The following is a 13,978-nucleotide window of genomic DNA, read 5'->3' as shown; positions in this document are numbered from 1 at the left end:
TCATATATCCATTTACTCCATGAAAGACATCTGGTTTGTTCCTAGTTTTTGGTTATTAAATAATAAAATCTGCTACAAACATTCATCTCAGATTTTTACTTGAATATACATTTCATTTCACTGGATAAATGCACTGCTTTGACCAGGTCCCACAAATTTTGACATGTATTTGTATTTTAACTTAGTCCAATGTCTTTTTTTTTTTTCACCTGAGACTTCCTTGTTGATCCATGGATTATTTAAAACTGTATTGTCTGGTTTCCAAGTGTTTGGAGATTTTCCTATTATCGTTCTGATATTAATTTCTGTTTTTGTTCCATTGTGGTCAGAAAAGACACTCTGTATGATTTCAGTTCTTTTAAATGTATTGAAGTTCTTTCTATGGTCCAGATACGGTCTTAGTATATGTTCCATGGACAGTTGACAAGAATGTGTATTCTGTTGTTGTTGAGTGCAGTGTTCTATAAATATTGATTGCTCCTGATGGTAATGGTATTATTGAGTTCTATATTCTTGGGGAATTTCTGTCTAGTTTTTCTACCAATTTGTTAAAAGAAGGCTGTTGAAGTCTCCAACTATAATTGTAGATTCCCCTATTTCTCCTTCCAGTTTTTATTTCACATATTTTTCAGCTTTATTATTTGGTACACATTTAGGATTGCTTTGTTTTCTTGGTGGATTGACCCTTTCACTGTATTGTAATCCCCTCTTTTTCTCCGGTAATTTTCTTTGTTCTGAAGTTCACTTTACCTGAACTTAATATAGCCACTCCTGCTTTCTTTTAATCAATGTGTGCATGATATAATCTTCCATCTTTTCTTTTCAACTTGCCTATATCATTATATTGGAAGTAAGTTTCTTGCAGACAATATATAGTTGGGTTATGTATATAATTACTTGCCAACCTCTGTCTTCCAATTGGTGTATTTAAACAGTTTATACTTAATGTAGTTATTGATATGCTAGAATTTGAAGCTGTCACTTTACTTTTTGGTTTTTTTCTGTTTCATTTCTCTGTTTTTTACCTGCCTTCCTATGAGTTAACAGTTTTTATAATTCTATTTTACTTATCTATAGTGTTTTTTTAGTGAATCTGTATAGCTTTTTTAGTCACTGCTCTAGGCATTATATTATATATATATAACTTAACCACAGTCTACTGGTATTGTCATTTCTTGGTTAGAGTGAAGCATAGAAACATTATCTCCCTTTATGTCTGCTTATTCTCCCCTGTTTATAATTGCCTTAAATTAAATTAAATTTCCTCTACATACATTTAGAACCACATCAGACAGTGTTATAATTTTAGGATCAACCATCAAACACAATTTAGAAAGCTCAAAAGGAGAATGAAAATCTGTTGTATTTAGCCATAGTTTTTGTTTATTGTGTTATTCCTTCCTGGTATCCTTTTGTCTATTAATTTCCTTTCCTTTTAGAGAATTAATTTTAACCATTCTTTAAGGTAGGATTGCTATTGACAAATTCTCTAAGAATGTCTTGATTTTCCCTTCAATTCCTGAAGAAGAATTTCACTGGATACAGAATTCTGGATATACAGTGCTTTTCTTTCAGCACTTGGAAAACATTGTGCCTGTTCCTTCTGGCCTTCATAGTTTCTAATGTGAAATCCGTTGTCATTCAAGTTGTTTTCCTCCATAGCTAACACACTGTTTATCACTGCTTTAGAAACTTTGTTTTCTTAATTTTCAGAATTTTGACTATTATATTTTGGTGTCAATTCTTTTGGGTTTCTTTGGTTTGGGGTTCACTCAGCTTCCAGGACCTTGATGATATAAAGTTAGATCTTTTGTGATAGTCCCATAGATCCCTCAGGTTATATACAATTTTTTTCTCAGTCTATTGTCTCTCTGTTGTTCAGATCGAGTGAGTTGTATTGTTCCATCTTCAAATTCACAGTTTCTTTCCTCTGTCCTCTCCATTCAGCTGTTTAGCCATCAACTGGGGTTTTATATCATTTATTGTATTTTCAGTTCTAAAAATTTCTTTTGATCAGGCACCTAGGTGGTTCCTTCAGTTGAGCCTCTGACTCTTGGTTTCAGCTCAGGTCATGATCTTGGCACTGTGGGATCGAGGACTGTGTTGGGCTCCATGCTCAGTGCAAAGTCTGTTTGGGATACTTTTCCTCTTCCTCTCCTTCCCCTTCTGCCACCCCCACCCCCGGCTCATGTGCACACACTCATTCTCTCTCAAATAAATAAAATCTTTAAAAATTTCCTTTGGTTCCTCTTTATATATTTGATTTCTTTACTGAGACTTTCTATGCTAACTCTTTCTATTTTTTCATTGTTTCAAGTGTGCTCATAATTGCTTACTGAAGCATTGTTTTTGAGGGCCGTTTTAAAATCTTTGTCAGATAATTCTTTTTTTTTTTTTTTTTTAAAGATTTTATTTATTTGACAGAGATAGAGACAGCCAGCGAGAGAGGGAACACAAGCAGGGGGAGTGGGAGAGGAAGAAGCAGGCTCATAGCGGAGGAGCCTGATGTGGGGCTCGATCCCATAACGCCGGGATCACGCCCTGAGCCGAAGGCAGACGCTTAACCACTGTGCCACCCAGGCGCCCCTTTGTCAGATAATTCTAACATCTCCACCATTTCAATGCTGGCATCTATTAATTATTTTTTTTCTTTCAAGTCAAGATATTCCTGGTTCTTAGTATGACAAATGATTTCCCACTGAAACCTAGACATTTGGGTATTATGAGAGTCTGGATCTCACTTAAACTTCCTATTTTAGCTGGCTTCCTATGGCATTACTCTAGTAGGGGTAGCTGGGGGAGGGCATTACTGCCAGGCAGGGGTAGTAGTCCAGGGGTAGTAGTCCAACTTGGTCTCTGTTGACACCAGGGGTGGGAATTTCCTTGTTATTGCTGAGTGAGAGTAGGAGTTCTGGTTCCCACTATGCCCCTACTGACACCATCCTAGTTGTAAGGGATAGGGGTATCACATTACTATTCCCCACATAGTCTCCAGTGACACAGGGATAGTGGAAAGGTAGCCTCTTTCCTGCTGAGCAGTGTTGAAAGTCTTAACTTTCCACTGACACTGGCTCAGTGGGGAGAAGGTTGGGGTAATTTGTTACAGCCTGGTGAGACTGACAGTCCAGGATCCCCATTCAGCCATGGCTGGTAGGGGTGGGAATGGGGCCAGAGATTTTATTTTTTCTGTTGTTTCTGGCTTGAGTAGCACAGCTATTGTCTAAAAGTTTTGTCTTTCTAGTCTGCCCCTTTCTTGATCCCTTGGCTAAAGAGAGCCGGCTTTCACTGGAGCTTTTTCTGCATCCATTGGCATTCCTAGTTTGCCAGCTTCTTTGTCTCCAAGTCTAGAGGATAGGAGGCAAAAAAGAAAGCCAAAGGAAGCATCACTATGTGATTCCTTGAAACCCAAAGTCCCTAGCCAGTCTGTCTTCCTCTCTCTACCTTTTGGAGAATTCTCATATTTGTCTTATATATAGTGTATTTAGTTGTATGGAAGAAACAAGGGAAAGTATATCTATTTCATCTTCCCTGAAGTGGAAGTAGGTATAAATTTTATGATGTAACATTTGTGAACTATACATTTTACTCATGAAAGATCTTGGAACATGAATTATTTCTTATCCAGATCATGCTAAGCCATTTGTCTTTTGAGCTTTGTGGTAAAAAGCAACTCCACATGAAAGGACCAAGGATGGGCTGGCTCCTTCGTCCTCTATTAATATCTGGAAGGTAGTCTCTGAACTTTAGTCTCATATCATTAGAATGTATGTTGTGAGTAATTGATTCCTCAGTAAAGCAAACATAGGATCATATAACATTCCTATTCCTCCTGCCATGGTATATTCATACTGTTTACGCCAGTGATTTTCAATGTGTGGAAGGAGGGTGCCCTATTCTCCAGGGTCTCATGTGGCAACATATATATATTCTGATTGTCATGAGTTGGGCAAGGAGGTGAGGAAGGGGAGCAAGAGGACTGTCCTACTGGCATCCACAACCTACCATTCACAGGAGAGCCACCCACGACAAAGAATTATTCAACTCAAAATGTCAGTAGTGTTAAAGATGAGAAAACCTGGTTTAGACATTTGACCTACATTTGACAGCTAAATTTAATCTTCAGGTATTCTGTGCGACTTTTGGCCTACTGGTTTTGAAAGTCTGAATGCTAGGGGCGCCTGGGTGGCACAGCGGTTAAGCGTCTGCCTTCGGCTCAGGGTGTGATCCTGGCGTTATGGGATCGAGCCCCACATCAGGCTCCTCTGCTATGAGCCTGCTTCTTCCTCTCCCACTCCCCCTGCTTGTGTTCCCTCTCTCGCTGGCTGTCTCTATCCTGTCGAATAAATAAATAAAATCTTTAAAAAAAAAAAAAGAAAGAAAGAAAGTCTGAATGCTAGGTCGGGAACAGCCTTACCCAAGCTCTAAACAAAGACAACCCCCAGCCAAGATTGTCTTTTCGTCCAGCTTTCCCTCTGAGAAATGCTGTGCGACTCCAAGGCAAAATATCTAAAGTGAAGAACCATATTCATTCCTTGTTTATCCCGGAAAGGATGATGTTTATCTAAATTATAAATGTTTCAAACAAATGTTCTTATTCTAATCTTAGGAATTTTTAAAATCATAATGTAGACACCACTTTTACACCTGCATTTTTTATTATGATCTGTCACCTACCCAGCCAGCCACAGCCATTTCTTACCCTGATAAAACTTTTGAAAGCACTTTTATTCAAAATAATGCAGAGCTCTGTCTTCTGGAATTGTTGGGGTGGGGAAACGCAAAATCTAAAAAGGAAGAATGAAATCACTAAAGCAGTAAAAATCATGAAAGCACAAAATCAATATGATAGAAAGCAGGGGTGGACTAAGGCATTTGATACAGGCTAAGTCCTGTAACACAGCGCACGCGTCCCCGGCTCCTGACGCTAATGCTCCGGGCCCCTCTTCTACGTTGAACAATTCAGGTAGCTGAAGCAACACAGAAGGATACACAAGACAAAACGCTGGAAAGAACAGAACTCACTGTCCTGGTATTCAGTCCTCACTAGACATTCTTTCTTCTTATGTCTTATTCTACTTGAACCCTTCAAAATGGGTTTCAGAGCAAGGGCAGTCCTCTCTTAAGGCCCTTGCTCTGAAAAATGTAACTTTTCCCAACTGTGCAGGACTCTGGGCCAGTTTCTAATATGGGCCCCTCTTCCTGTCAAGTACCTTGACTATGTTACAGAGTTACTTTGTACAGGGGCAGGCACTGAGACCTTTGTTCTCTCTATTAAGGCTAGCCAGTACACATCCCTGATTCTGTTTTCTGTGAGACCAACACAAACCTAAATAGAAATGCCCATTTTTAAACTTCATGAAGGTAAAAAGCTTCTGCACAGGAGAGGAAACAGTCAACAAAACCAAGAGGCAACCTATGGAATGGGAGAAGATATTTGCAACTGACATTACAGATAAGGGCTGGTATCCAAGATCTATAAAGAACTTCTCAAACTCAACAATCAAAAAACAAATAATCCAGTCAAAAAAATGGGCAGAAGATATGAACAGACACTTCTTCAAAGAAGACATACAAATGGCTAACAGACGCATGAAAAAATACTCAACATCACTAGCCATCAGGGAAATACAAATCAAAACCACAATGAGATACCACCTTACAGTTAGAATGGTAAAAATTAACAAGACAGCAAATAACAAATGTTGGCAAGGATGTGGAGAAAGGGGAATCTTCTCAAACTGCTGGTGGGAATGCAAGCTGGTACAGCCACTCTGGAAAACAGTGTGGAGGTTCCTCAAGATGTTAAAAAAGGAGCTACCTTATGACCCAGCATTGCACTACTAGGTATTTATCCCAAAGATACAGATGTAGTGAAAAGAAGGGCCACATGCACCCAATGTTCATAGCGGCAATGTCCACAATAGCCAAACTGTGGAAGGAGCTGAGATGCCCTTCAACAGACAAATGGATAAAGATGTGGTCCATATATACAATGGACTATTACTCAGCCATCAGAAAGGATGAATACCCACCATTTGCATCGACATGGATGGAACTGGAGGGGATTATGCTAAGTGAAATAAGTCAAGCAGAGAAAGACCATTATCATATGGTTTTACTCATATGGGGAACATAAGGAATAGCACAGAGGACTGTAGGGAAAGGGAGGGAAAAATGAAGGGGGAGAAATCAGAGAGGGAGAAAAACCATGAGGGACTATGGACTCTGGGAAACAAACTGAGGGTTTCAGAAGGGAGGGGGTTGGGGGGAGGGGTAGCTGGCCAATGGGTATTGAGGAGGGCACATGCTGTGATGAGCACAGTGTTATATGCAGCTAACGAATCATTGACACTATATCAAAAACTAATTATGTACTATACAGTGGCTAACCGAACATAATAAAAAGAAAGAAAGAAAGAAAAGAAAAGAGAAAAGAAAAGAAATCCCCATTTTGAAACAGCCCTAAAGCAGCCACACTGATCTGTTGAGTAACTATGAGGAGGTGTGGGTCTTAACTGAAAACATTTGTCCTGTTCTGCTGACAAACATTAGGTCAAAGACGACACTGGGGACTCTTGTCCTTACATGTTTTTATTCCCTAATGGGCTTTATGATCACATTCCTTACAACCTAGAGTGTATTTTGGGGCTGAAACATTTTTAAAGACATAATGTGGCAGCAGTATTCTGTGTACTAAGAAGAGGTTTGGTGCCGCAGTCAAGAACAGTAGCAGAATCTTCTTCCCTCTTACAGTCACCCTCACTGTCATTCTCAAAAACACTACTTCTCTTTTTCTCTTTTCTTCCCCTTCGTTCCACTCTTCCCCCATCCCTCCTCCTCCCCTCCTCCCTCTCTCTGTCTTTCTGTGGGACTCATTCCCTTGTTACTATTTTTGTTTTGAATGTCCCTGCCACAGCAAAGTCTATATAATGGACAAAATATCTTAACCAATGACCCTATCTAGCTTTGCTCCCTGCTGGGGACATATCACAATCAAGAAATGGACCGTTCCAGCATGTTTCCAGTCCAGTCTCTGGGGTGTGACCACCTGGTCAGGATCTGCCATTGCTCAGTTTGGGACACTGAGCCAATCCTTTAACATCACTAAAGCTAGGGAACGTCCTATGTAAAGTGGGACTTTTCTAGGTATCCACCCGATGAGGCCGTTGGGACACAACGCACACAAACTGTGTCTCATGTTGCTTGGCACACAAGAATCACTTACAATCTCTATAACTGGGAAGGCCCAGGGAATAAATTTATGGAAAATATTTTAAGAGAGGGGTGTCTTGGTGGCTCAGTAGGTTAAGCATCTGCCTTCGGCTCAGGTCAGGATCCTGGGGTCCCGGGATGGAGCCCTGCAGGAGGCTCCCTGCTCAGCGGGGAGTCTGCTTCTCCCTCCCCCTCTGCTCCTCCCTCTCCCTCTGGCCCGCCCCTCCTCCCTGCCGTCTGCTCTCTCTCATCTCTCTCTCTCTCTGTCAAATAAATAAAATCTTAAAAAATATATTTTGAGAGTGATTTTCACTAAAAATATCACAGAACTACAAATTCAACTTCTTAGTAGTAATAGATTGATTTGCTTAGTATAAAAATTCACTGCTAATGCTAAGCTATAACAAAAGAGCTGAGTTTTCCATATAAAACATCTGTTCTGTTATTTCAATACTAAATAGTCACAAAGACTTTGAAACGAAAGGTTACCAGTGATGTATTACTCAGGTCTGCGACCAATGTACTTTGAGCTAATTTTTGAGATAACCTCTCAATTTCTTTCACTGAAAGAGTGTATAGTCCCCCTCGATGGAATATTCAAAAATTAGAATTCCAAATTCAAAGCACTTGAATAACACCCCGGTGTTTTGTCTAGCTTTTCTAGCTTGTAACACACCGTACGCACTCAAAAATGCTACGAATGTTTCCTAAAGTTGCATTTACCCAGGAGAAATATTAACTCTCCTTCTGGTTCACCTACTTCCATTTTAAAGTCGTAGTTCTGGCCGAGGACACTCTGTATGAGCTCTCTGATGGTCCGGTCGGAGGCCAGCTGGGCCTCGGACTGCAGTGAGGCGATGATCTCCTCTATGGAGGTCGGGATCGCTCGCACCGGCTGCGCGGCCTGCGGGGCGCCCTCCCGGGAGTCGCCCCGCGGGACGCTCCCCTGCCGGCTTTGGGAAACGGACCCGCGCGCGTCGCGCTGCCGGCTGCCTGGGCCCGGGCTCGGGGAGAGGGTGTGACTCCTGGCTCTCCTCTGCCGGCCGGCCGCCTCGGCGTCGCCCTCCTGGCTGGAAACGGTGCTGCCCTTCCTCGGTTTGGGCCGGCGGACCTCTGCGAGCGGAGCCGGCTCCCGCTTCGCGTCGCGCTCCCGGGCCGGGTGCAGGACGGGCTCGGGGCCCGTGGGCCGCGGGCTCCTCCGGCCCAGGCGCGCCCCGGGCCTCTCCCTTGCCGCAGGGGGCGGCATCAGGACTACGGGTCTGGACGTGCCGGCCCCGGAGGCGATGGCCGGAGGCTTTTTCTGGGGCGGGTGCCGGAGGAACGCAGAGCTCCGCAAGTAGAAGTCCTGGGGGCGAAACGGCCGGGTCTTCCCGGGAGCGGCCGCCTCCCCCGGGGCCGGGGGCCGCGCTGCGCCTCGGGGCGCCTGCTGCAGGAGGGCCGCCGCGGCGCTCCAAGGGCCTTTGGCTCGAGGGGACCCTGATGGCTTTGGGGGTCCATCGTAGGCGGCGCCGCCCTTCTCCCCAGGACCGACAGGGCCGGGGGCCTGGAGGCAGCACACTGGGGCTTCATCCACAGCCGGCTTGGAGGCCAACGTCTGCTTGAAGCGGAGAAGATCCTTTTTAGTTTCCTGGCGAATCTTCTCGAGCTCTTTAAAGATGTACGATTCTTCTTTGTATTTCAGTCCAAAATGCTTCGAAACTGTGGACATCTTGACTAATTTGTCCTGTGAAATAACAACAGTATATTACATATCTACAACAAACCTCACGTTAATAAATGCAAGTCCCCCTCAAAAAAGCCTCGTAAGGCAGAACGCGGTGTGCTCCCAGAGGCACAAGCGGGTAGTATTAGTTTATATCATTTTATATCCAACTATTGGCCATATCCCCGGAACCATGGAAAACCTTTCAGGCGGTAACCTTTTTACGGTGGGAATTTCTGAAACTGCTCTTGGATTTAACATTTCTTTAGACTACAATGTAATGTCCCGACTGCAGACAAGAGAGACAGGGACAGAGAATCTAAAGAAAGCCTGCTAAGAGAGAAGAGGCCATCAACTGTGACAATGGATCTAGCTCACGAACAGATTTTTCAACTGCTCCAAGTTTTTCAAAGATACTAATTTGTACCAACAGTTTTAAATTCCCAGATTTCACATACAATTCCAGATTAGCAGTTCTCTAGGGAGGAAAAAAAATGAAGGCTCTGGCAATGGAAGGGCCAAAACCCTACTCTTGGGGCAAGATGGCAGTTTCCTCTTCCTTCTCCAACTGGTCCTGGGTGTCTCCATTCCTTACCCAGCCCACTTCTCTCAATATGTCTCCTGAGCTAGAGCAGACTGTATGAAGAGAGAGAAGTGATCAGCAACAAGGTAGGCTGCAGCCAGATCATGAGGCCACGAATGCCAAATATTTGTACTTTTTCTCTTGACTACTGAAAACCATTCAAAAACTTTTAATAGACTGTGGCTTGATAGGATCTGGTGCTTGGGGGATACTGAGTGGGACCAAAAAAGGGAGGGAGGCAAGTAAGAGTCTCCACAGCCCGAGCATAAGGCCCGGCCTTGGTAATGGGGCAGAGGGAAAACAGAGACATAAAAGGTAAAACTGATAGGATCTGGCCAATGAGAAGGAATAAATGGGAGCAATTAAAGATCCTTCATAAAACAGGAGCTTTGAATCATCTTGATGAAGTTTTGGTCATAGCCAAGTGCACAAGAAAGCTTCTGTTCTCCAGTGACTTGTACACTTAAAAATGGTTAAAATGGTAAATTTTATGTTATGTGTATTTATTACCATAATTTAAAAACAAAAACAAAAAAACCCTGGTATTCAGCAGGACCAGTTCATCTATGATCCTTAAGTGGATTTTCAGATCCTGACAGATCTGAGGTCATTCACAAAAGCCAGGCTAACAGGAAATACAAATAGAGAAGGGCCCAGCGACAGAGTCTGTGGTAGGTGGGACTCACCTCTGGGGGGTGGGGTGAGCAGAAGCAACAGAGAGGAAAATGGGGAGGAGAGTTCCACAGAAGCCAAGAAGAGGGGAGTTTTAAGAAACAAGGGTGAAACGATGAAAATAAAAGCAGAAAATAATGAATTAGAAAAACCAATTTGTTTACTTTTAGGAAACCCAAGGCCAAGGTTCTTTGAAAAAAAAAAAATAAAGCAGAAACACCTCTGCAATATCATCATATTTGCAAATATGATTATCTACCTAGAAGATCGAAACCAAAGAACTATGCAGAATTCTAATAGATTTCTGCAAGGCACTTGAATTTTTTTAATTTTATACAAAAACCAATAACTTCCTTTATACCAAAACGATCCATGCAAAAACACATGTGATAAAATTCCATTTATAATTTTTTAAAAGAATAAGTATCTAGCAATAAACATAACAAGAAATGTACTGAAACTGAATAGTTTTACAATTTTACTGAAGGACATAAGAAAGATGTGACTAAATAGTGAAAAAAATCAAATATTGTAATTACATAAGATCTTTCCAAAATATTGTATTGGTTTAATGCCATCATAATCAAAATCTAAAAATTATACTTTTGAACTCTGAAAAGTAATTCTGGACTCATTTTAAATAATAAACAGGATAGAGTAGGCAAAATTTTGAAAAAGGGAAATGAGGGAGCATTTGTCTACCAAGATAAATAAAACGTATACAGATATAAGAATTAAAACGGCTATACTACCGCTAGAATCATCATGTACACTGAGCAAAAGAATAAAAAATACTGTGAGTTATGTTGTAAAGACTGTTAAATTGGCAATACGAAGTATTCAATAAGTTGTGCTGAGACAATTGGTTGATTGTTGGGGGGGGAGATTATACCTCATTTTACACCATATACCCAAATAAGATGGATTTAAGACTTAAATGTGGAAAAAATTGTATTTCACTTTGCATTTCTTTGCTTATCATCTTATCCACATTCTTGGTTTTGGACTTATATTAATTCATTAAAAAAGTTACCTTTATAATTAGATTTATTCATTTACCATTGAGTATGGGCAATATGAACAAAACATCCTATTTAGCCTCTCAATATAGTCATATTGCTTTTAATCTCTAGTATCTGCTGGTGATTCTAAAACAAAAGACCCTGTTACATGGCAGAGCTCTCACCTAGGAATCAATAGGCTTTCTTTTTCTACCCATCTCCACCAGTGCCTAGACCTTGAAGAGTTCAGTTCTATCCATAACCAAATTTCATATTAAAAAGTGAAAATAATATGCTGTTGGCTCTTTTTTGCACCACAGTATATGAATTTTAGAAATGATTTCTAAAACCCTTAAGGAAGTTTCCCTTTTTATAAAACATCCTCCTCATAGTGTTTTGGCTATTATTGTTTGCACAGGCGGTAATATGCTCACACTGACACCATCTGCATTTCTTCCTACAAAGGCTGTAACTGGAAGAGAGCACAGAACAGAAGCACATTGATACCTGATGAGAATCTGACTTGACTCTCCCAACTGCACTTCCCTTTTGTTTCTTAGTTCCTGCTTTGTATTCCCATCCCAACTTCTCTCAGGCTCTCGGTTTGCTAGTGAAGTTTATCAAGTGTTCATTGTTTAACATTTCTCAGTAAATTCCCTTGAGTTCTTCATAGGAAAGTTGCTCTTCACATATAAAAATAAAACCAATAGGATAGAGAACTTCTAACTTTGACAGGAACTTCTATTGTGTTTTCAAGGTAGGTGGTATCTCAATGCTAAATGGGGCAGTCCACCAAAGCTTGGTGCCTTTCTTCCCCCCACCCACCCCTCAACACCACAAAATATGTAAAATGACTTTTAAACATCCAATCTCATGGGAAAATAACATGTTCTCTCTCTCTCTTTTTTTGGTAGCAATTTATTAAAAGAAAGAGACTAGTTCCCGTGTGGGTAGTCTTTTTTTTTTTTTTTTTTTTTAAGATTTTATTTCTTTATTTGACAGAGAGAGAGGCAGGGAGAGCGGGAACACAAGCAGGGGAAATGGGAGAGGGAGAAGCAGGCTTCCAAGCGTCCAAGCGGGGCTCGATCCCAGAATGTTGGGATCATGATCTGAGCCAAAGGCAGATGCTTAACGACTGAGCCACCCAGGCGCCCCATGGTGTGGGTATTCTTAAGGAAAAATAATGTAGCTGTCCCCAAAAGTATTAAGGTGTCAAGCCTGCTGCTCACAATCCAGCTTAAGTTTACTTTACACTTTAAAATGGGACAGAACATGCTTCAAATCTTTATAACCTGAGCAGTAATTTCACTCTCTGCTTCTTTCCCAATTATTGGAACTCGAGCCTTTTTCTTTTTCCTCTCCCAGGAGGTTCAGTGCCTTAACATTTAAGTAGTCAGAAAGGCCAAGATCCAGCCTTCTCACTTCTCCTGCAAGATGTGCTCAGACATGAGAATCAAGCTCTCCAACCACAAAGGGCTAGAAGCCCAAAGAGAGCAAATAATGAATTCTCTAGATTCTGGGGCAGGTTGCTCTCTGGTTCTTGCAGCTGTGGCTGTTCCTCCTATTGGAACAGAATATCTATACTCCACTCTAGACTTCAACTAAGGTAGAAATAAACAAAGCAGACCACCAGATAAACTACATGGAATCACCTCACACAGGGAAAGGAATCCTTCATATGTTAGGCCTAGTTCATCAGATTATTTTATCGAGAATAGAGCCAAAGCACTAGCTGGTTATATGGAGGTCTTGACCTCATCTACATATAGTCATGGACACCTCAATGGGAAGGATGACATAGTAAAGACAAGATTTAGGTTCTCTTGGGTCCATGGCCATATATCCTCTCAATTCGCTTCCTAAATTTCATATCAACATCAACTTCCAATGCACAGGAAAGTTCCAGAAGAAATATCTAAGTCCAAAGAAAGTCTATCACATCTGGTAAAATCTTCACATTGCAAGGAAAATAAAAATATTCTGAAAACAATACTTGTTTTTGAAGTAGCAGTGGTAGAGTGAGATCTGTTTTTGCACTGATTATAATTTATGAAGCTTAGTAGAAAATAAATGATCATTTTAATAACTTTGTTAAGAGAATGAGAGAATGGTATTTTTTTCTATTTTTTGATACTTTCTGTAATATTTGTTTTGCTATCTTTAATCTTAATAATATCAATAATAGTGACTCATACTTACATTGTGCTGGTTAAAAATGATATAGAAAATAGAGAAAATCTGTTTTCAAGCTCACAAAAAAGCTTTTTTCTAAAGTATTGAGAAGCCCATAGAAATTTCAAGACTCTACAAACTTATTCTACTGTTAAAACCAGTACCTAGAATACGCCCACAGCCTATATACATACAAACGAACACATACCAGGCAATGAAACAATAAAACATCTCCCTGCCTCCTCCTTCTCCCCATGTTCTGTCTTTCCTTCTTTAACTTCCTTCATCTAATTTGCTTAAATAGCCAAAATAGAAAAATATAAGAGTTTTATTATTATTATCATCATGGTTTTGACATGGTAAATGTTGCATGCTCTCAATTTCAAAAGTAATTTGTTGGAGTTCCACATCCACATCCATAGAAAATCCCCCACTAATAACAGTTGATAAACTCTGGGTAAAATATGAAAAACAAATACCTGAGGATTCTTAGAAGTAAATAAAAGTGGGCAGATTGTGGAGGAGAGTAGACACTTGTAGAAACACTGGTTTGGAGGCGAGTTTCCAGGTTTATTGTGGCCTTTCCCTGAACACCATCCATACTGTAGAATGGTATAGTGCAGGTGACAAAAACTT

At 40.9% G+C, this 13,978-nt stretch overlaps 1 protein-coding gene across 2 annotated transcripts in view; it reads right to left on the bottom strand.

Annotated features, from left to right (window-relative positions):
- Positions 1-8,920, bottom strand: part of TTC6 (tetratricopeptide repeat domain 6) — a 178,727-nt gene extending 169,807 nt beyond the window's left edge. The window contains exons 1-2 of one of the 2 annotated variants that reach the window (XM_087858961.1): positions 8,771-8,920; positions 7,973-8,728 (exon numbers count right to left, since the gene is read on the bottom strand). In XM_087858961.1, the coding sequence (XP_087715087.1) occupies positions 7,973-8,728; positions 8,771-8,920 (906 nt within the window). Of the gene's footprint in view, positions 1-7,972 lie in introns of both variants that reach the window. The other variant, XM_045800386.2, reaches the window with a different exon arrangement.
- Between the last annotated feature and the right edge of the window lie 5,058 nt (positions 8,921-13,978).

The sequence above is a fragment of the Ursus americanus genome, chromosome 35 (assembly GCF_024610735.1).
Source record: "Ursus americanus isolate L20-20 chromosome 35, mUrsAme1.1.p, whole genome shotgun sequence".
Classification (NCBI taxonomy): Eukaryota; Metazoa; Chordata; class Mammalia; order Carnivora; family Ursidae; genus Ursus; species Ursus americanus.
The sequence above is the reverse complement of the archived record's forward strand: the minus strand, read 5'-3'. Positions and strand labels throughout refer to the sequence as shown.